The sequence below is a fragment of the Chelonoidis abingdonii genome, chromosome 21 (assembly GCF_003597395.2).
Source record: "Chelonoidis abingdonii isolate Lonesome George chromosome 21, CheloAbing_2.0, whole genome shotgun sequence".
In the NCBI taxonomy this organism is placed as follows: Eukaryota; Metazoa; Chordata; order Testudines; family Testudinidae; genus Chelonoidis; species Chelonoidis abingdonii.
The window spans coordinates 126,636-150,225 of NC_133789.1; the positions used below are offsets into that span (position 1 = coordinate 126,636).

Genomic DNA, 23,590 nt, shown 5'->3' on the forward strand with positions numbered 1-23,590 from the left:
TTTATCCAGTTCTCTTTTAAACCCTGTTATAGTCCTAGCCTTCACAACCTCCTCAGGCAAGGAGTTCCACAGGTTTACTGTGCACTGTGTGAAGAACTTCCTTTTATTTGTTTAAACCTGCTGCCCACTAATTTCATTTGGGCTACATCAGTGGACTCCAAACTGGGTTGTGCCCTCCTAGGGGCGTGTGATGGAATGTCTGGGGTGGTGTGGTGGGGCCTGGGCCAGCACCCATGGGTAATGATGGACTCTTTTTATTCTAGCAGACAAAAGTTTAACAAAATCCAGTGGCTGGAAACTGAAGCCACCGAAGTTCAAACTGGAAATAAGATTCACATTTTTAACAATGAGGGCAATCAATCATTGGCACGGATTACCACGAGATATGGTAGACTTTCCATCCCTTGGAGTCTGTAAATCAGAAATGAATGGCTTTCTAAATTATAGGCTCTAGTTCAACCACAAGTCATTGGGCTACATTCAGGAATGATTGAGTGAAAATCTGTGGCTGTATTAGAGGAGGTCAGGCTAGATGATTGTAAAGGTTTCTTCTGGTTCTAAAATCTGTAACGTTTTCCTGTTGACTGGTTTCTTGATGTCTCACTCTGTCCCCCGACCTCTGTGTTGCTGTGATCCTCTATCCTAAACTGATGTATTGGATTTTCATTTTGACAGTACTTGTATTGATTGTCATCCTGATAAGGATGTGAACTTGTCCTGGCCTCTCCTTGAAATCTTTCCCTCCTTTCTATGCCTTCTCCAGCTCCTTGTCCATCTTCCACCCTGTCCCAACATTAGTGTCCTTCCCTGCTTCTGTAGTTCTCTCTGCCTTTACCCCTCAGTCTGCCTGACCTCACTCAGCATACTACCTGCTGAGGTGTGCAGGGGCGGTGAGTAATATGGGCCCGTGGTGCCTATGCTCCAGGAATATTCAGGACCCAAGGGCCCGGCACCACCAATGTTTGGGGCTGGGTCTCTCCCCTGGGCCTGCCTGCTGCCCCCATGCGCCACCCCTGGAGTGTCTCCCAGCCCTGCCTGCCACCCCCAGGCAATTTAAAAGGGCCCAGGGGCCCCTGGCTGTCACCATCAGCAGCGCAGTGGGGCTAAGGTGGCTTCTTGCCTGCCCTTGCTCCGCACCACTCCAGGAAGCAGCCGACACACCCTTGTGGCCCTGGGGTGGGGAGAGGGGGTGGGATGTGTATGTCTGTGCACTGCTCCTACCCTGAGCGCTGACTCCACAGCTCCCATTGGCCGGGAACTACGGCCAATGGGAGCTGCAGGGGCAGTGCCTGGGGGCAGCGGTACACCGAGCCCCCCCCCCGCCTAGGAGTTGCTGCCAGATGGGTGTGCAGGTCGCTTTTGGGAACCGCCTGAGGTAAGCGCCGCACCCCTCATCCTCTCCTGCACCCCTGCCCCAGCCAGAGCCCGCATCCCAACTCCCTCAGAAAGCCTGCCCCCTGCACCGACTCCTGCACCCCAACCCCCAGCCCAGAACCCGCACCCCCTCCCGCATCCAAACTCCCTCCCAGAGCTTTAAGCAGATGGGGTGGGGCGGGACTTAGACCCATTCCGGGCACAACCAAAATTTATACAAACCTGCTGCCCCTTGATGTGTGAATACCTTTCATGTATCTACTCCCAGAGCCCATCTGGTTTCATCTCCCGCCATTGTATGGGCATAGAGTCTTCAGCAGGCAAGGCAGCAATAAAATCTTTGTTGGTATATGCAAGAAATAAATCACAGTCCTACCAAGGTTCTGACATGACATATAATTTAGTCTACTTTGCTCTAGCACCTGGACAGAACAGAAAATTTGGTACCAATTTGGAGTTGTCTGTTTGGCACATGCTTCTGATAAGTAACATTGAAAAGCAGATCAGCTGTGTAGAAGGTGTATGGACTCCACCAGACAGAGCAACAGTTTGGTATAAATCCACTTTACACCCTAATTTCCTGTGTTTTGTATGTTGCAAAAGAATATATGGCTTCCCTTTGGTGGGTTAGTGTGTGTGGGAGAGGAGGATCTTGTTTTTGGCAGGCTGTAAGAGCCTAGTTGTTGTAGACGTGTCAGTCCCAGGATATTACAGAGACAAGGTAAGTGAGGTAATAACTTGGACCAATGTCTGTTATTTAGAGAGACAAGCTTTTGAGCTACACAGAGCTCTTCTTCAAGTCTGGGAAAGGTGCTACAGACCCATATTAGTATAACGACATCGCTCATGGGTGTGAAATCCATGCCTTGATTGACACACTGCGTAGACAGCACTGTGTCAACGGGTCGACATAGCTACCGCAGCTTGTTGTGGTGGTTTTACAGAGTGGCTAAATAGTGATTTTTACAGTAGTGCAACTGTATCAGAACAGCTGGGCCACTGTAAGCTCGCTAGCGTAGACATGGCCTAAAGGACTAGCAGCTGCGCCGCTGTAGCACTGTACATGAAGACAAGCCCTCAGAGTGTCACAGCTAAATACAAGATCAAACAGATTGGATAGTCCCGTAGCACATATTCTAGGGGAAGTGACCCGTTAATACCCCTGTAGTCATAGAACACAAAGGATGGGGGTTAGTGGGTTACAGATTGTTGAAATAAGCAATAAATCCAGAGTCTTTATTAAATGAAATATGGTTTATTTCAACAATATGCAACCCACTAACCCCCCTTCTTTTTGTCCTTTGACTACAGGGTGTTAATGGACCACTTCACCTTGAATGGTCCTGTAGTTTAGCATAAGTAGTTAGAATATGTGCTGTTTGATCTTGTATTTAGCTGTGACACCCAGAGCCCTTTCCCAGACAGAAGAAGAGCTCTGTGTAGCTCAAAAGCTTGTCTCTCTCACCGACAGAAGTCAGTCCAGTAAAAGATACTACCTCATACACCTTGTCTCTTTGAGAAGAGTCTTAAAATGTAAAAATTTTGTTTGTATTTTTAAATCTGTGCTGTATATACACCTGGACCGGTGGATAGTGCAGATCAAAAATCGGGGCGGGGGGAGTAAAGAGAGACTGAAGATACTTCCCTTTAAATGGGGATTTCATAATTTCCATAGCAACATGTTGTGATATGACAAAGCTAGAATTATGATTTCACTGCAGGTTTGAACAAAAGGTAATGCTTGGTTAAGGATGGTACAAGCCCTTACCAAACATGTGAATCTTCACGGTAGAAATGGGGATTCTGGGAGTTAGTACAAGCTAATGACATTGCATTTTTACAGACATTCTCTTTTTTTAATGTCTGCCTTATCATTAAAGTCTCTGTTCAAAATCTATTAAATCATTCAGGAAAGTAACTGTGGAGGACTATGGTATAGCATGATTTCTGTGTACGCTTTGTATTGCTCTTATGTGGCAGTACAGAATGTCAGAACGGTGTGAATGTGTTGACAAATGAAAACAGTTATTTATTCTGGTTGTGGAACTGAAAGGTCAGCTCTCCAATTAATTTGATAAAATCTTACCCCAAAATAACTTTCCGGTCTAGTGTCTATTTAACTTATTAAGTCAACCACAATAGCTCATACAAACTATGTCCTGCAAAAATGTTCTTTTATACAATTGTTCTAATTCTAACAGTTCAGGTTGTGTAGCAAGTCCATATGAAGAAATTTTGAGTCATATCTTACATTACAATAGAACCATTTGAGTCTTCATTCCTACTAAGTAACAAATGTAAAAAAAAATCTAGCTAAGTAGTGGTGCACTGACAGTCTGTGTAAATTGAGATGGCTTGAATGGTTTGCATCTTGCTTTTGGCCATCATGTAATCCTTGTCTCTTATTCTCTCCTGAGCTGTTGTCAAAGGTACATTGCAAACACTGCAGCAAGATAGTGCTGGACAGCAGTATTGGTGAGTCTCATCTTATGCTGGGGTTACGTTCCGCTGTCAGTGCATAAAGCGAAAATCACATACAGTCAAAATTACATTGAGTGTAATGGTGGGAGGAATCGCCCGCACTATAGGTACAGTATTTAAATTGTTGTTTTTCTCTCTTTTTGTTTTTGCCAACTGCGCATATCTGAATTCGTGCATTTTAAATGCGTGTACGATGAGACTCACTTGTATGGAAAATGTCTTGCCAAGAAGAATGAAGTGACTTGATTATTTGCTCTGTCACTGAAACATCAACTCTGATCTGGATGGATCACTTCCTTTTTGGGATAGAGGGTCTGATTTATCACTGCCCTGTGGGAGCACTTAAAAAATATTTTTTCCTAGAGCAGACACGTCCGTGCAGGGTTTCAAACACAGGGAAATCACAAGCCCAGTGACTGGCATGTGGGCAGCTGGATCCTAAGAGATAAATGAAAATATCTAAGCTGGATTCAGAATAAACTTTTGATTGAAACCTACTGGACTATTTCACATTGTGGTATTGCTGTTTTTTCTTGTGAATGAATCATCCAGAGCTAAAAATGGGAGTGGTGTTAGAATATTCAGGGATCTCACTTAGCTCAGAAATTTAGAAAGGTGAGATTAAGTTGGAACATAGTGCAATATGAACAATCCCTCTGTTGAGTGACTTAGTGCCAAAGCACTAAATTTTCCATATAATATGGAGTCTTGCAACCTTATCTGAACCCAGCAAATGTTGGGTTCAAGTCTGGTTGGGTCTGACAATAACTCACCACTCCCTGGCTTGGGTCAAGTAATCTTTGATGACCTTCTTTTGCCTGCCAGGTCTGTGTGGTGGCAGCTGCGTGTCCAACTCCTGCGGGCCCCCATCTCTTTGCTGCACTGTGGTGTGAGGGGCTGACGAGTTGCAGTGCTATTCCCTCTGCAGCACACACAGTCCAGTGAGGCAGCAGTGGCCAGTTGGAGGAGTCACACATCTGCGGCTGCACTGACCTTATGGGCATGCAGTGGCCAAAAAAAGATTGCAGGCATGCGAGCGGAAAGCCCCCATCAGACTGAGCTCCAAGTAGCAGTGCTAATACAGGTTTGGGGGGAAGTATCAAGCTGGGCTTGGGCTGGGTCTGAAAATGAGATGACTCAACACTCTTGGGCTTGGGTCGTGTTTGGGTGGGCTGTGGGTCTAGTTGAGTTCAGGTCGGGTTTTAAAATTAGGCCTGAACAGACCTCGAATATAATAGATGAAGGAAATAATTGATGAAAACACAAAGATAAAACAGCAAAGGATAATAACTAAAAAGCATGTCCAGACAGTCCTAACCATTCAAGCAGGACCAGTTCCTCAAAACAGAGGCTCAAAGCAAAGGGTAAACACTGTTCACAGGTTACTGACCAGTACAATTATATATTTTTCAGATAATAATGCAGCAGAATAATTCAAAATACAGCATGAAATCTAAACCAGCTTCTGTGATTATGGAATTTTTCTAGATCATCCTCAATCTATTGAACAAATGTCAACGTTTTCCTCATATTATTCATAGATTCATAGACTCTAGGACTGGAAGGGACCTCGAGAGGTCATCGAGTCCAGTGTCCTGCCCAGACCATCCCTGATAGACATTTATCTAACCTACTCTTAAATATCTCCAGAGATGGAGATTCCACAACCTCCCTAGGCAATTTATTCCAGTGTTTAACTACCCTGACAGTTAGGAACTTTTTCCTAGTGTCCAACCTAAATCTCCCTTGCTGCAGTTGAAGCCCATTGCTTTTTATTCTATCATTAGAGGCTAAGGTGAACAAGTTTTCTCCCTCCTCCTGATGACACCCTTTTAGATACCTGAAAACTGCTATCATGTCCCCTCTCAGTCTTCTCTTTTCCAAACTAAATAAACCCAATTCTTTCAGCCTTCCTTCATAGGTCATGTTCTCAAGACCTTTAATCATTCTTGTTGCTCTTCTCTGGACCCTCTCCAATTTCTCCACATCTTTCTTGAAATGCGGTGCCCAGAACTGTTAACATTGTTTTGAATTGCATCTCCAGGAAGCACTTCACAGAAAATAATTGTTTCTGACTATCTAGTACCAATGAATCATAAATTCCTATCTGAATAGCATTACAAAAGAACAGGGCATGTTTAAGGCTTTCCCAATGCATGTATAAATGTTTGAGAGCCACACTTCCTGTATCATAAGGCTACAGGATATTAATGTGGATGTGATTAGAGTCCTGCGCAGATACAAAATTTGTATCTGCATCCGTCCGAGATCTGCAAACATGGTTTGTGGATGGATATAAAGCAGATATCTGCAGATTTGCAGGCATCTAGATGTTAGGGGGGTTTTTTACTTGCAGTGAGCTGCAGTCAATAATCTTAATACACAATTCTCAAATGTGTCCAAAGCATTTTAAAGAGTAATACACTCAGAGCTCAGAGTCAGGCTGGGAGCAGACACTGTGATGTTATGGCATAAAAAAATAAATGCACAGAACACTCTTCAGCCTATTGGTTTGTGTGTTTGCATTTCCCCCTCATCTGGCCCTGTGCTGACATGGGCCATTTATCTTTTTTCTTTTCCTTTCCTTTTTTACTGCAGAAATCTGTGTCCTGTGAAAATTGCTGTTCTGTCAAAAAGCAAGCAAATCTTGCATATGTAACAGCATCACTTCTGCACTGCTGGCAGAGAAACTGTTGTATTTCAAACTGTGTTTTGGAAACCTATAAGCACCTCAAGCCACATCTCCAGAATATGTATTTGGTAACAAGATCTTGCTAAGGAAATCTGAGTGGTTCATGGTGCCCATCTGAGTGGGGGAATTTTAGAAAGTACTTGTTCCTTCATGAGGATCTGGAAGTACACTTCAGTTTATCCTGCATTTGTCGTATGTAGGAAGTGCATGTATTTGGGCCTGTCATCCCATGGCAATAGACAAGCTAAGATAAATGAGTTGCTAATGGCTGCCCACTAATTATAGGGCACTTAATCTTTTGTTGGTGTCTTGCTCAAATGTTTAAGCTGTTGGTAGAGGTGTTGAGAAGAAAATTGACATGTATGAACATCCCAGTAAGAACTGAGTTGTGCTGTCACTGAGGATGCTGGTAGGCAGAATGGAGAAATTATTAGTGAATTCTGTCTTGTAGCAAGGCTTGAACTATAACTCTTTTTATTTGTTGGGTTGGCTGGCTGCATGAGTGATGTTGCATTACAGTCTTACTTAAGACTATTTACCATTAACAGCTGCCATATGTGCCTTTAGGACTGGAATTTTGTGAAAGGTAAAAGTGATCTGTGGTAGGAAGAAAGACACACTCAGGTAACAGTGGACTAATGTTACAGGGCCAGAATAGGAAGAGTTCTATATTCAGAGCAGATAAGATTCCGTGAGCTTCTTAGGGGAAAAGAAACCGATCCTGTTTTCCTTTCGCAGAGACCATCTCCTTGCTCTGGTTCTCAGGAGCCAATGTTTGAGGGTGATACAATGAAACTGAAATGTAAGAAGTGGGATTTTCTGGGACTGTTTGAAAATGGAATTATTTGTTCTACAATAAGCAGAGGCCAAGCTTTGCTCTGTGCTTCCACTAAGTGTACTGATAAGAACCTTAGGTATAACTCTATGAAACTCATTTACTGTGTAAGGAATAAAGACAAGTCTGTAGTGTTATTGATGACCTAGTCTGTGGTTCCGAGACACAGGAGTTCCTACTGTCCTTAAAGCTCTCTTATTCCTTCAAAACCCAAAGGACTTCCATCAATACAAATGTCAGATATGAGAAGAAAGGACAAGGCATACACTACAGAATGAACGTTTTTCCTTTCGGCCTTGTTTTTACAGCAATTACTGTTCTGTTCCAAGTAGACTTCCCCTGGCATTGAGGCTCATCCCTTGGCACAGCTGTTATCTTCCTGCCAGACAGAAAATTAGCCAACTTTTGTTTGGATAATAGATGAAAGTCCTTAAAATGATTTGGCGCATTGCCATGATTATTGGGTACACATGGCAGAACATGTAGAAAATTTGCTCACACATGAGGATTCGTCTGCAGTGTGCACTCTTACTGAAAAAGGGGAACAGTCACAGGGGAAATGGAGAAGGTTTATATGTTCATTATCTAACATTTTGTTATGTGTTAACTGTGAGCTAATTTCTGCAGAACCTCAAAGTCCAGAATGTAGGTTTAGTTTGGGTACAATTTACTAATTCAGATTTTATTTATCTATTTAGATTTCTAATAAAAAGGCGTCCATCCAAAAGCTGTGGGCACCTTGCCAAAACTTAGAAACCCATCAAAAAATATACAGCACATATGCTTATCTAAAGCTCAACCACTATTAAACTCTCTTGAGTCTGCTAAATGGGGTTGGAGCTCTTGAGAGAAGCAGCTTTCCCATAAGATTTGTGTTTCCAGATCCAGCTGGAAACATGGTGAAAGCTGATTTTTCATGGTAGTTCAGCTCTTCTGGTTCCAGTCCTGGAAAAATGAATGTACACAAATGGGGCAAGTGAGTAGGGGAATTCTCTGAAAGGTTCAGAGCCCTGAAAGTTTGGTTTGATTTTGTTTCCAAAAGCAGGTGAAGATTTTGGATGGAGGATGCTGGTGGTTTCTGTTTCCTTTGAACTACTTTGCCTATTCCTAATATAAATTCTAATGCAGAGAGCAGAGCACTGTCGTGATAGATTCATGGTTGCCTGTGTTGCTATGCAGATCGGCTTTTGCCATTTGTACCAACTGGAGTTTTTTTAGGTCATGTGTCTTCATTCCTACATTTAATGCATTGTGATAATCAAGCCTGGAGGGCATGAACACATTTATCATCATGCCCAGGTCTGTACCCGATAGGAGGAGTGCAGTCTTCTGGCCAGTTGCAGGTGGAAATGTTTTTGTTTTTTTTTGTTTTGGGGGTTGTTAGGGGTTTTTTTTGGCCACCATGGGTTTTTTGGTACACCTCTACCCCGATATAACGTGACCCGATATAACACGAATTCGGATATAACATGGTAAAACAGTGCTCTGGGGGGTGGGGCTGCATGCTCCGGCAGATCAAAGCAAGTTCGATATAATGCAGTTTCACCTATAACGCAGTAAGATGTTTTTGGCTCCCGAGGACAGCGTTATATTGGGATAAAGGTGTATCTGATAGAATTGAGGAGTCTGAAGGGACCTATAAGCTGTGGGCCAACTTTTACAATGTATGGACAATGAGGCAAATACTTCAAAATGTTTCCATTTTCCTAAAATTATAGCCTCCCTTTTGCTTGGGTTCATCTTTTGCCAGATGCTGATTTCAGCTGAGATTGAGAGCAGGGAGCTTGCTGTTTAATACTGGCACTGCAGCACGTGTTGTCACACCAGCTCTCAGTAGCTTCATGGATATTGAATAATATGGAGCAAGGATTGAACTTCTTGTGATTCTGTAGGCGAGGCCTTTGGAGGTGGAGGAACAATTACCCAGAACAACCCCCTGAGTTTGTTCAGTCTGAGAGGAAGGACCTAAGCCATTTCAAGGTGTTTTTATTCACCCCTGCATGTTCTTGGAGGTAGGTCGAGGGTATTTGGCAATCAACAGTATCAGATGCCACTGAAGATGAGTGTGAATGGATTTCCCTTGCCTCTGGGCCATCCACTAGACCAGAGGTGGGGAACCTTTTTTCTGTCACGGGCCGTTGACCCACATAAAAAAATCAGTCGCAGGCCACATGCAAGTAAAAAGCAACTTAATTTAGAGGTTTTTTTAGAGAGAGAAATATAAAACATTCAACTCCCCCCCCCCCCCCCTGAGAGAATCCCTGGCAAGACACCTGTCACCCCCCCCCCCCCCCCCCCCCCCCCCGTGGGGCAAGCCAGCACTCGTGGCTCCAGCCCCACGGAGGGGTATGAGGGGAAGGCGCTGAGACTTGCCACGGGCCGCATGAAATTAAGCCACAGGGCAGATCCAGCCCACGGGTCGTAGGTTCCCCACCTTAGCCCTAGAGCAACGTGTTCTATCTCTGTACCGTGTCCTGGCCTGAAGCCTGGCAGGGGGATCCAGGATGCTGGCAGCTGGTGCTGTAGGCTGTTTTTAACTGTTTCTCGATTATCTTGTGTAGAAAAAGGCTAAACAAGGAGCAGTGACTTGCACGGCCTCCTTCATAACATCCATGATGGTCTCTTAGTACTGCTCAGACTTTCATATTTTAGAGGGAGTGGTGGATTCCTCTTGTCACAGAAGGTATTGACAGCCTGTGGGGTCCCAGATATTCTCTACTCACCCACTGCCAAGGAAGGCAGGGCTCAGTCACCGGTGGTGACCATGGTAGCTCGCAGTACATACGTGACTACAGCCTGTGTGAACAGACTAAAAATATGATCAACTTTTGAGATAAAAATCTGTAGGAGACTCACTGGTGAGTGCAGATTGTTGAGTAACTATCCTGTTGGGATCCAGGCCCACTGCTAAAGGACCTCCCCCCAGCCTAAGGAGAGGATCCACAGGACCTGGAAGCCATGTGATTCCAGGGGACAACTAATGAAATAACAGGGACAGGAGTAGCAATATCCTTGAGAACTTGTGGAGGATGGGAAGGGGCAAATATAGTATCTATCTATAAAAAAGAGGAATAAGGACAACCCAGGGAATTATAGACCAGTCAGCTTAACTTTGGTATCTGGAAAGATAATGAGCAAATAATCAAACAATCAATTTGTTGGGGCACCTAAAAGATAAAAAGGTGATAATAATCAATGTGTTATAAAGAGGAAGGTGATAAATTAATTCTCCTTAACTGCTGAGAACAGGACAAGAAGTAATCTTAAATTGTAGCAAAGGAGATTTAGATTGGACATTAGGAAAAACTTTCTAACTTGAGTAGTTAAGCACTGGAACAAATTACCAAGGGAGGTTGTCTAACCTGTTCTTAAAAATTTTCAATGATGGAGATTCCACAAACACCTCTCGGGGATGGTCTAGGTAATACCGAGTCCTGACTCAGTGCAGGGGACTGAACTAGATGATCCATTCAGTCCTACATTTTTGTAATTCTGTGGGCAGCAGGGGGCTTTGTTATAGATTCTGAGGGCACTTGAAAATACTGAGCGTTTGGCCTCTTTTTATGTGATTTGCTAAGCCCCAATTGTTTTCTTGATACTTCTTACTTTCCAGGTTCATAGCCAAGAATATCATGAGGTTGCAGCGCCTGGGCATAACCCACATCCTGAATGCAGCAGAGGGAAAATCCTTCATGCATGTGAACACTAATGCAGAGTTCTACGAAGGCACAGGCATCACTTACCATGGCATTAAAGCTAATGACACCCAAGAATTTAACCTCAGTTGCTATTTTGAGGAGGCAGCTGACTTTATTGACAGTGCGCTGTCCCAGAAGGATGGTAAGGCATCTCCAAGAATATCTCTGCCCTGTTTTCTAGCCAGTATGTGAATTTACTGGCCATTTGTTTCATTGTTTGAAATACTCCTTTTTTCTTTCTTCAGTTTTTCAGTGGAACAGAAACCAAAGCATTCAGATCAGCACTTAGACTTCTTGGTGAGGAGTTTAGGGCACTTGAATATACAATGTAGAATTTGCTGTGTATGAACAGAGCCCCTCAATGTATGAAACAATGGAAAACTGCCACAGCAGTGGGTAATTTGGGGAGAGTAAAACAGCTGGTGCATCTTAGCAATGAAAGTGTCAAGGAAAAATCATACTGGAAATGCTATGTTAGGAAGAGAGACTTTAATATTTCCTGAACATATTAGTGGATCAGAATGGAAAATCTGGAAAGTAACACAGGACCCAAACACTAATTTAAGACAGTAAAAATCATAAATCAGAGTCAGGAAGGACATTGTAAAATGCAACACTCAGCTTGCAACACAAGCTAATATCAGAGATGCAGATTAAATGCAAATAACACATGCAAGAGTGGATAATTTCTTAGCATAGGGTAGAGGTAGTCAATAGGTGGACCGCAGGCCAAATCTGCACCATAAGATGCTTTGGAACAGACCACAAAATCTTTTTATTTACTTGTTGTCATTATTGTTGTTGTTTTTATATTATTTTCTCTGGAGTCTGGATATTGAGTATACCTTGACCAAGAAATTTGGATCTTGACAAAAAATAATTGATAACCCCTGGCATAGGGCACCTATGTATTTTTGAAAATCCCACTAGGCATCTAAATATCTTTAAATACCTGGCCCCTATTGTTTGTGAGTATCTAAACCCCACTCTCTCAGTGGTTAGGGTTAGGGTTTGTCTGTTTGTCAGAGGGTGGACATGGATGGCAGGAGAGAGATCACTTGATCATTACCTGTTCTGTTCACTCCCTCTGGAGCACCTGACGTTGGCCACTGTTGGCAGACAGGATACTAGGCTGTATGGACCTTTGGTCTGACCCAGTATGGCTGTTCTTATGTTAGGAGCTCACCTAGCAGGGGTAGAAGGCATATTATATTTTATATGATTGTGAAGGAAGTCTCCCTTTTTTAAAAGGATATTTTATTATTGTATCATAAGCCACCATGCGTTTGAGCATGGCTTTTTCTTTATTCAATATCCTGACACTGGGCATAAGTTTTCACACTCTTGAAACAAATGCAACTAAAATCCATTCAATTATGATCCATAGGTTTCATCCATCAATCCATTCTGAGCAGCTGTTTCCTTTGTCAACAGCTCTGTTTGCACAAGGCTCAGAGGGAATATCCTTGGGTTTTTTTTACCGCTCCATGTGGCAGCTACAGCAGTTGCCTACACTGAATAGTGATATTAGGAAAGTATTCCATTTATTTTGCTGACTTTTTTGCAATAAAAGTTGTTTCTTGAAAAAAGCTAATTCTGCTGTGTTCAATGCTTTTCATTTAATCTCCTTTCCCCCTGCAAATTCTATTCTGTTTCCCTCAGCTGGAAATAAGGAGTCATACCAGTATTTTCCCAATTGGGTCCTTTCACACAGATTGATTAACAGTTTTCTACATTGAACAACATTTGCTGTCTGCACCCCATTCACCAAAAACAGGCAAACCTTTTAGGATTTGATTAATTGTTCCTCTGTTGTTTGCTTGGTCATCTTTAGATGTAGCATGAATGCTCAGAAAGTAGGACAGAAGATAAGGACCAAAAACTCCAGCTCAAAGGTAGCAGGTTTTATGCATGTCAGGGGAACCACTGACATATTCAGATGTTTTAACACAACTGACTCAGTGCTGCTTCTTTCTCCTCTGGGATCTCCTTCATATGTAACTGAGGTGGAAACCATAGCAAGGGAGTCTGAAGAGGTTACACAACAGGCAGAAATCTTAGGGAATTCAAGGTTTGGGTTTGTTTTTTTTTTCAGAGCCCTCATTTTAACAGTAATAAAAAAACAACAATGACCCAGTCGGCTCCTAGGTGAACCATGCAAGGAAAGCGAGTTCGTAACTAAGGAGAAGGAGGGAGGGTAGCTGTCTTGACTGTACATGCCCTTAGAACGCCCTGCTCATTGCTTTAGTCATCATGGGGCCAGATGTGAAGTGAGATGTATCAGCTTACTCTTTTATGGGCTAAATTTGGAGCTAAATTTGGAGATGACATGTAGGATTTGGTGTAAATTACACAGTCTAAGATTCTGTAATATACACATAAGGAGGTGGTACAGAAGAAGGTATAAATTACACCAATTGAGACGGCCTCTAGACAGACATGAATTTGGGCCATCTGTACAATTTCCTCATCAGGAGAAGATTATAGACTTTACCAAGGCCCCAGTGCTTGTACAGAGGGCAGGGTTAATCTACTCTAGAGTTGAATGTTACAGCCCTTAGTATGAGTGAAATTGTAAGGACATTAATTAATGTTTGTTCAGTGCTTTGAAGATATAAAGCAAGTTGAGTGCTGAGTAATCCAAATGACTCTGCAGAAGGTATTGTAGTAGCTCCAATGTTTCTGAACAAGGAGAAATGGTAACTGGGAATTGGTGTAGCAGCTCCTATGATTAAACATTTCTTTGGGACTCTATTAAAGAGAGAGGGAAAGGTTGACACTTTCCCATGCTGGTTCCAAGCACTGTCACTGGTCAGAGTATCAGAACAGTAGATAAAAGCTGTCTCTGGTTTGAATAAACCGACTGCTGCTTGGGTAAAAGAAACAACGCCTGAGTCTTGAGATTTTTAGCTCTGAGAATTCTGACTTCAGATGGATCATCTGGTTGTGGTATGTGCCCCCTGGAATTTCTGCTGCACCAAATTATCTTAAACATTTTCAAATGGAAGATTTGGTATAATAGTAGATACCTTGCTGCTCCACAGAGTCCCAGGAAAACTTGCTGCAATGCTGCAAAGCAAAGCTTGTAACATGGACCTCCTCTGTACTGAAATCTTAGACGTCCAGAGTGCAGTAGTTCAGCTTGTACTTCTCGTCAGTTCATTATTTCTACTTACGTTATATTTCTTCACATGCTCCCAATGACTTTCTCAGCCCACATCTGAATAGCTGAAAAGTCTTTTGCAGAGGGGGAGAGAGAACTCTTTCTAGAATGTTCAGGGGGATCTGCCTTTGGCATATTTTTATTTTTTTTGGAAGGGGGTTAGAGGACTGGCAACCTACAGTTTGGTCAATCTGATGAATTCCGAAAGCAAGAACTTACCTCTTCCTAGTAGTGTTGTGAGCCAGGGAAACAGGCCTGCACTGAGAAGGAGAGTTTAGGAAGTCCAGGCAGTTGGGGTGAACTGTAGTAGAGGTATGGAAGTCCTGCTACACCTGCTCAGTTTGGATGGTGCTCACAGAAATGTGGATAATAGTGACAAAATTACTCTGAATTTTCAGTGATTTGTCAGTGCCCTTGTTAATTCTGATAGGGCTCCTTAAGTCTCAGGTGCTGTTATGCCACTTCTGACCTACCTGTCTAATTATTATGCAAAAAGTAATAGACTTTTAGCTAGGCTAAAGGTCCATTCCAGTTATTAAATAAATGCATTGTTAAAATTATTTATATTGTATGGTAGAGCCGGGAGTTCATTGGCTTCACTCCCCTTCCTTTTTCAGAAAGGTAACCAGCCTCTCCTTCATTCCTGTAATGATAGTGATAACTTTTCTCCAATACTGCAATGATAAGCAAAGATGGAAAGGGAAGTGGCACCAAGTTCAATTAATAAATATTATAGACATAAAGGAGAGCGATTTAGGAGATCAGCCTTTAAATTAACACAAAGGTTGTAATGCTGATGTTCCTAAAAAATTCTCTCAAGGATCTCAGTAACCCAAGGCAAATATGCTAAGAGTCTTTTCTCTGCTGCAGTTCACAGTAAACTGGCTTTCATGAGAGAAATGTGTGACTCCTCTGTCCTCTTGCCACTACTGTGGGTTTGTTGGGGTCAGCGTCTCCCCTGTGTTTAGGAAGAAATTCTGTATTTGGAAACGTGGGCCAGTGAGTAGTCACCAGACAGCAAACCAACTTGGGCCAGATTTCAAACAGGGAGAATGGTGGTGTTGTTTTATTTCATTTCTTATTGGTTATTTATCTACAGCACATTCACCACAAATAGCTGGAGTAATGGCATTCAGAATCCTGTATCAGTCAGCTGGCCGCATTCTGTTTGCTCTTGGTGGAGGTATGTTTTCTAACTGGGTTCTGCTGGCTATTGATGCTGCATAGTCAGCACTTTCATTTGTATCCTGTATGCTGAATGAGCAGCTTCTCTAAAATGAGAGCGCTTACATGCTAATGTGACTTCAGAAGCAGAGACCTGGCAGTAGCAGAGGAAGGTGTAACTGAGGTAGAGACGTAGGAAGTGCTAGGATTACAGTGTAAAGGATGTGTATCTTGCTTTGTGAAATGTGTTGTATCCAAACAACAGCCCATGTTTATCCCATGCATCTGAAGTCTTGCATACTTTTAATTCTGTGGTTTTAATTTCTCTGCCACATTGGTCCTTCTGCAGAAAATGAAGTTAGGGAGTCCTGCAGGCTGCTAACCTTATTGTAGACCGAAAGATTGCAGGAGCTTAGCAAATGGAAGGAGTCCAATTCTTCTCTCTTTGGAAACAAATATGATATTTTCTGCTTTAATTTGTACAGGTGTTTATTTTATGTAATTGTTTTGCAGTTTGCTGGATGATGGCATGGCTGCTAACAGAGACAGAATACCTGTCTTCTAGCTGAGCCATTCAAAATTCAGTCATTGGACTGCTGAAGGACCAATGTTGTGCTGTTCATTCATCCTTCCATCAAAGGTGTTTCTGTAGTGCTTCCCACGATAGTCTCAGTTATAATCTGTTGTTTTCTTTATGTTCTCTCTGTACAGGCCGGGTGTTTGTACACTGCCGTGAAGGCTACAGCCGCTCCCCAACACTGGTCATTGCTTATCTCATGCTTCGCCAGAACATGGATGTCAGGTCTGCAGTGAGCGCTGTCCGGCAGAAGCGAGAGATTGGGCCCAATGATGGCTTCCTGAAGCAGCTCTGCCAACTTAATGAGAGATTAGTGAAAGAGGGCAAACTGAAGCCCTAAACCGAGGAGCTGCATTTTCTCAGAGAGGCTCTCCTGACTGTCAAAGGGTGCACGTTAGGTGCTTTAGATAACCCAAACTTAAACTGCTAGGCTAGGTCATGCGGTGCGAGGGAGGCAGAGTCCCTTCTTGTCTAGTGAAAGTATCTTCCACATGTCTGGGTCTGCCCTTTAAAATAGCACAAAGCTCCATCACTCCTAGGAGTGTTGCACTAAAGAAAGCTCTTTAGAGGGATAATTCCAACAATGTATCAGCTGTCATCACATGTGTTTCTTTCAGAGCTCACTGGAGGTCCCATGACATACGTACTTCGCATTGACTTTGGATGTCATTTATTTTAGCTTCATGTTCTTGAATCCCACCAGTGCAACTTGGCCGCATGGGTGCCTAAGAGCAGAAACGCATCTCCCTTCACTTGCTTTTAATTGAAGTACTGTATTTTTAAAAGTGTATCTCACAAACTCACAGGTGCCTAAAGTCTGAGTGTAGGAGCTTGCAAAGACAGAGAAGTATATATGCAAATACACAGATGCACTCACCCCTATTAGTGTGTTTAGCTTTGTGTGTGGTATGGATATATACAATACAGTATACATACAGGGCTTGAGTGTGGCAGTAAAGCCATCCAGAGTCTGATGGTAATACAAGTACCCTTGAAAATAGAGTTTGTATATCTGTTGTTTGTGTTTATTATTAAGTAGAAACAAAAATGCTGTATTTTTTTCATCTTAAAATTTAGACGGAAAAGTAAAATATAGAGAGCAAGTATCAAAGGAAAGAATCGAATGTGAGGAGCAGAGAATGGGAGTGCTTAGGTATGTTGATACTTGGTGTGAGTATAAGAACCTGAACAGAAGACACACACAATGTGAACTGGCTGCTTATGAGGGATTTTAGTGAATTTCAGGTTCTTTTTTCTTTAACCTCACTATTATTTATATTGACCCTGGAAAGCTTGAACCTGAAATCTTTTTCCTCACTGAAATATTTTCCCTTCAAGAAGCACACACACTGATTGCTTATTGTAAGATGCCCATTGTAAGGGACAGCACATTCTGGCTTGAAGTAGGATTGCACTGTTTGTGTTTAAAGAGAAATGAGCCCTGTTGCCCATCATATGGACATGGCAAACATTTACTTGCAAGTGGTTGATATCTTTAGCCTCTCTTAGATGCTGCCCCATTGAGTCACTGCAGTATCTGGAGTGTAAGCTGCTTCGTTTACAGTGTGTATATTGGCTGAGTGTGCAAACATAACTTTAAAGGCTTGCAAAGTGCTGTACATGTACTCAGGGCCTCACTGGTGCACCCCCAGAATTGTTGGTAATGCTATCAGAACCCTGCATATACTTGTTCAGTTTTTCTGTGTGATTTTATGTATTTAAAGGATAACATTTTAACAAGAAAAACTCTTGTATTATTGATGCACACAACACCCAGCACTAGGTTGTTCTTTTTGTGTATTCGATTTTTTTTAACCGTGTGTCATTTCCTGATCTATTTTTATTTTAATATTTCGTACACTTAGTTTGGTTTCAAGAAAGTTGTGGCTTGGGTCACTTGGCCTATGACTCCATATGTGACTTCTCTAGTCAAAAACAGGGCTTGCTTCAGTTTCTTTGCATAGGATAGGGATAGCCAAACAATAGTCCAGCTAGCCCCGTACCCTATCTTTGTCAGCGGCTAGTACCAGATGCTTCCACAGAAAAACAGCCTCATAATGGATAATTATGGAAGAATCAGCACATGGAATTCAATCATACTTACTATCTACTAAATCCTGTGCATTTAGTGATTGGCATTTGTCCTGAAGCAGGAGGGTTTACATCCTTTATAGAATTTTATCATATCTAATGCATTTGGGGATACTTTTCACTATCAGTATAAATGTCTGATTTTTAAAAAACCATTACTTTCATATATTGTGATAGTGAGTTTCACAGGTTAATTATGTTTGTGTAAAAGTCTTTCCTGTTGATCAGATTTTTAAATCTGTTGCCTTTTAATTTCCTTGGTTGCCCATTTTTCTGGTATTATGAAAGATGGTGAAAAGGAGCACCTGCCTTATCTTTTCTACATTACTCATTCTCCATTTTGCATACTACAATCTTGTTACAGATAAAGCTGTTTTTCTACTTCTGTTGATGATAGAGTTTTTATCTCTTTACCTACATCAGTGTATTGCAAATATGAATCCAAATAAGATAGAAAATATGTACACACACCTCCACTCTATTTTGGCTTTGATTTGGCATTTAGAAGGTAGGGCTCCAACCGAATGAGTGATCTAAAAAGAATTTTATTATTAGGCATTAGATTTTTTTTTCCACAGATGCTCCTAGATTAATCTGTTTAGTTAGTGGGAGTGTGATTAGAAACATCCAGGAATGATCTCAGTGTTTTTTGTTGGAATAGTAGAGTCCATCTGTTTTGTGGTGGTGGTAGGATTTGCACAGCTCTGTATTGTCTTGAACCACCTAAAAGCAGGTGGAGAGAGTGCTGCTCGCAGTTGGCATATGACTAAAATGAACTGGAAAACAAGACAGATAAGAAAAATATGGAGATATTTTTCCTCTGTTTATAGGACCTTTTCAGAGTTCATTTGCAATGATGTAATATCACGAACTTCAGTGGCATAACATCTGATTTACCCCAATGTAAACAAAATCGGAACCAGGTCTTCAGTGTTCAAACTTGGCAGATCTGGTGTCTATTGAGAATGAATAAAAGATGCCTGTGGGAAAGGAATTAGCCCAAAAGCAAGCTCTGAAACATTATATCCTATAGTGAGTTACTGAGTAGTTTGACTCATACATGAAACTGATTCCTTATTTCCTATCCATTCTCTTTGTTCTGCTCATAGTCTTGAATAGTATAGTTAGATTATAACTTGTGATGTCACTTGTACTCCTCCAGTCTTTCATCTGTTCTTTCAGTTTAAGTCCTTTAATGTTGCACAGTATTCTGCAGATTGCAGCTGTCAGAGAAGAGCTCTTAGTTCTAAATTTAATTCCATAATCATGTTATGCTTCTCAGTGCATCTCCTTGACTGTAGGTGCTAGATCTTATTAAAAGGAAAAAATAGAGATTTCTTCCATCATAAGATGAAATGGAGAAAGTACCAAAAAATACTGTGCCTTTTTACTGAAACTGGAGTGGAGCTGCCCACTGCTGCTGTGTGTTCCTTACTGGCGTGACCATTAAGAAATATATTTTTAAGCACAGAAGAATAGGTAAGTAGGAACATGGTGCAGTACCAGTGATTAAACTGTTTTAGCTGTAACCAAGAATGCTGCCTCTGGATTTGTTGATATAAGTTTTATCTCTAAATAACAGAACTTTGCTTTTTGTCAGAGTAAATACAATCAGAGCTTTGGAGAAGGGAGGATGTCTCTTCAGGATACAAACCTGTCACAGAACAAGTACATCTACCATGCCAGACTCCAATATAACAAGAACTAAAGCAGTTGCTTTTTGCTTTGCAGGAATGTTTTGGGTTTGTTTGTTTGTTTACTAAAAAAGCAACTCCAGTAGGTAATGAGTCCTCTAAAATATCGTTGTTTGCAAACACTGTTCTCATGCTTCAGACTGAACTAAAAATGTCCCAGCAATTTTCCTGCTACAGGGGCAGGGTTTATAATTTAGAGAAGAGGATGATGTGTGGGACTTTGCTTTAATATTCACAAAACTTTTTGTCCTTTTTTGTTGTCGTCATCTTTTGGCCATGCAACAAAAACACAGCTGTTTACAACAGAACTGCAACAGTTCTGCATGTCACATGCAGCAACTCAATAGTGCAGCCAGAAATTAGTTCATGAATAGGTGCCCTTGCAACCGGTATGGTGAACAAGTGGTTTCCTGTAAATGGCAAACATTTTGCAAAACTAGTTCAGAGTTTGAGAGGTAGGCTGTAAATGCAGGACTAGTAGCCAGTGACTACTGTGTTCCAATTCCATTTTGACTCATTGTATGATACTGGGCTGGTCACCTTTCTCCTATAAAATGGAAACAATACTTACCTACCTCACAGGCGTATTGAGGATTAATTAATGGTTAGAAAGTGCTTTGAAGATTAAAAGCACTATATAAATGCTGAGTATTATGCAATCTTTGACTTGAAAATCTTCTGTCACATGTATTTTTCTTCCAACAAGAAGGAATCATTGCAATCGATGTGACAGTGGCAATGCTTTATAGTCAGTCATTTAAATATTTACAATGAACTCTCTCTTGGTCAGGCCCAGTTAAAATCCCTGATGCAGGAGTGAGTACAAACAGCAGGAATTTTACTTTCTCCAATTTTATTAAAATGAGTTTTACTAGTTTGACTGTGCTAAAATAATTTTGTTCATGCATCCATGTCATGGGCTCTGCCAATGTGGAAAACTGACAGTAGAACAGACCTAGGTGGTAACTTCCATGCATTTATTATTGGAAATTGGTAACCTCGTGTTCTGTGATATCCCAACGCTAAACATAAATGGGCAATTTCTGCCCTACAGTGTTTTCTATGGGAATTTGGAATTTAAATGTAACTTTGAAGCTGTTAGTACAACCCACAAACTTTAAAAAGAAATCCAGATCTATACCAATAGATCTACGTATATGGCACTGATCTATACAAACACAACCTGCACTGGCTTTCTGTTAAAAATCTCAGCTCTCTGTTTCCATCCACTGGGATTAGCAATTGTACAGGTTTGTCAATGAGCCATTCTTATCTCCTTTGATGTACACTTTAAGGCTCCTGTACTAGTGGAGTTGGAAAAAAGGGTTACAGCCAAAGAGCTTTCTGTACAGGATACTGGAGAGGAAAATGTACGGGACACAAAGTTATATACTGAGCAGGTTCTTTTCCTTTATCTTGGTTGGAAGGTTGGAGCTCCTGGTGTTCAGTAAGAGGAGTTTTGTTCCTTTATGTGGAGCCCACTCCAATTAGAAAAATCAAATGTACAATGCTCATGTTTTGTGATGTGACAAAATAAATTACCAGAGTTAAATTGTTTGTTCTGTACAGTTTGTTGTGGTGCTTTGCAAAACAAAAAAACAAATATGTTTTAGCAATGTGCAATAAAGTATATATGGTGCAGTTGGCATGATGAATACTGAGGTGTAATCTGCTTGGAGTTGCAGCAGTTCAAGGGGAATGTCGCAGATTGCCATAATTACAGCAAATGAGAGGAGCTGCCTCACACCTGAAGAGAGATTCTCAATAGAATATGGCTTCTATGGACATTAAGGGAACACTCAAACAATTTGCACCGTTACCTGGGTTCTATGTACATACAATCTGGGTTCAGTCCCCACAAGTTGCCTGATACTTATGGGCACATTCTGTACAAATCCAGAAAGGCAGGAGAGGGGAGGATTTGTCCTAAACACAAAATTAAAATGTTTTTATTAATAAAAATTTTTTTGGAGATGCTGGAGCAGCTCTGATTTGACAGTTATCTGTTAAAGCTCCTTCTACTTCCCCTTGTTGCAGTCTGGGCAGAAATGTTCTTTCCAGAAATCAACTGTTCAAAAATAGGACTTTTAAAAATTTCATTACAAGCCTCCACCTTGCTGAAAAGCCACAGCCTTTGGGACTGAGCTTACTGTGTCCTGCTAGTGTCTCAAATTATACCAATTGCTATAAGATGTCAGCAGCTGTCAATTGCAATTAAATATCTGAAAGTTAATTACCCAAATCCATATCAATTGTAGCTTACATTTTCAAAACACTAAACAATATTCTGCTTTATTAAACACAGTCAGTGTTTCGGCCCTGCTAAGATGTTTATAATTTCATGAAAAGGGGACTCCCTCTATCTGCTCCCTTTTCTGTGATGAGCCAGTCCTTTTCTTCCATCTCCGATGCTGGCCACAAATAACGTTTTCCAAGTAGTTCTTGTTACATTATGTGCTGTAACTACCACTTAAAAAGAATCAAAGGAGAAAAAATACGGCTGAGCCAATACAGATTTTTGAGAGCTGAATTGCAATGAGTTGTTTTTTAGAGGTGCTGAGCACCTCCAGCTGCCCCTGACTTCATAAAAAATACTGAGCACCCTTAATCTCAGAAGAGTAGGCCATGCCTCTTTAAGTGGGCATGTGTGCTGGCAGCTGAGTTTTTGCACATAGTTTATTAAGACCTGTGAATAGCAACACCAAGAGTGTTAATGGACAATATTGATATCTTCTGCAACACCGGATTTAGGCTTTGCTTCTACTGGAAGAAAGGGGAGAGAGAACCTGAAAAATGAGACTTTGCCACCACACAGATTAAAGTGCAGAATTTCAAGCAGCTGGATGGGGCTGGGTTGTGAACTTGGGTTAGCCATTTGAGATATTTTATTCTGCAAGACTAAGCATTGTCTCATTGCTGTCGTGGTTTAAATCTGCACTGAGAATACACCTATGGTCACCTCACAGCTGGTGTAGAGAGTGCTCAGTGTAAGCAGTGGTTTCCCTTGGTGTTACTGTAGAAATTCCCCAAGTAAATAAAATCTTCAAAATTTACACACACACCCCAAATTTTTTTTCTTTCTTTTTTTGGGTGTGTGAGAGAAAGGGAGAAGAAGAGAGAACCAAGAATGGAATAGTTTTTGTGGCGCAGGGAGCTCTTTTTCATTTAGTTGCTGTAACCCCTTCCCTCACTGCTGAATCTCACCTGCATCATGGCATCTCATTTAGGGCCTTGGCTTGCTCATTTCTTACTCCTCCCACAAATCCTCTCTCCTCACTGCTTGCAATTCAGAAATGATCTCTCAAAGTTGTATCCATAATGGTTGCAAACAGTCTCTCTTTCCTGGCTATCACAGCTGTATGCAGATAGATGTGGGATAATTAATAATGCATATTTATTCTGTTTGGAAGAACAATGGCAAAAGTGATGAGCACAGAACTTCCATGGATGTTACTCTGGGATCTTTTAGCCCAGAGTGCTTCAACCCATCCCCCATTAATGAAATAACCATTTCCCAGAAGCAGACACATTTTATGTCATCAAGTCTTTCCCATTTCTAACCACAGGGGCAAATCCCCTGCTGTTTTGATTCTTAGTGTTAGCACCCATTCGTGTTCTGGAAACACTATCTCAGGGCTTAAGTAGTGCATCAGACCTGTGCACATGGGTGAATTTCACTCTGAGGGTATGGGTACACTTGGAAATGTGCAGTGCTGGGAGTTACAGCTGTGGTTGTACAGCTGTGTAGGAACAGCGCTGCAGTGTGGCCACACAGACAGCTACCAGCGCTGCAGTGTGGCCACATTTGCAGCATTTGCAGC

The 23,590-nt window shown here is 41.7% G+C and overlaps 1 protein-coding gene across 4 annotated transcripts in view; it reads left to right on the forward strand.

Moving 5' to 3' along the window:
* The window catches only part of DUSP3 (dual specificity phosphatase 3), a 24,022-nt gene extending 2,269 nt beyond the window's left edge, over positions 1 to 21,753 (forward strand). The window contains exons 2-5 of one of the 4 annotated variants that reach the window (XR_004372605.2): positions 9,275 to 9,394; positions 10,996 to 11,222; positions 16,119 to 19,554; positions 19,676 to 21,753. Coding sequence is in view for 3 of the 4 variants with exons in the window: in XM_032772693.2 (XP_032628584.1) it covers positions 9,275 to 9,394; positions 10,996 to 11,222; positions 16,119 to 16,324 (553 nt within the window). In the remaining variant the exon portion in view is untranslated. Of the gene's footprint in view, positions 1 to 9,274; positions 9,395 to 10,995; positions 11,223 to 11,325; positions 11,385 to 16,118 lie in introns of those variants that run through there. The other 3 variants (XM_032772693.2, XM_075059711.1, XM_032772695.2) reach the window with 3 other exon arrangements.
* Positions 21,754 to 23,590: the final 1,837 nt, after the last annotated feature.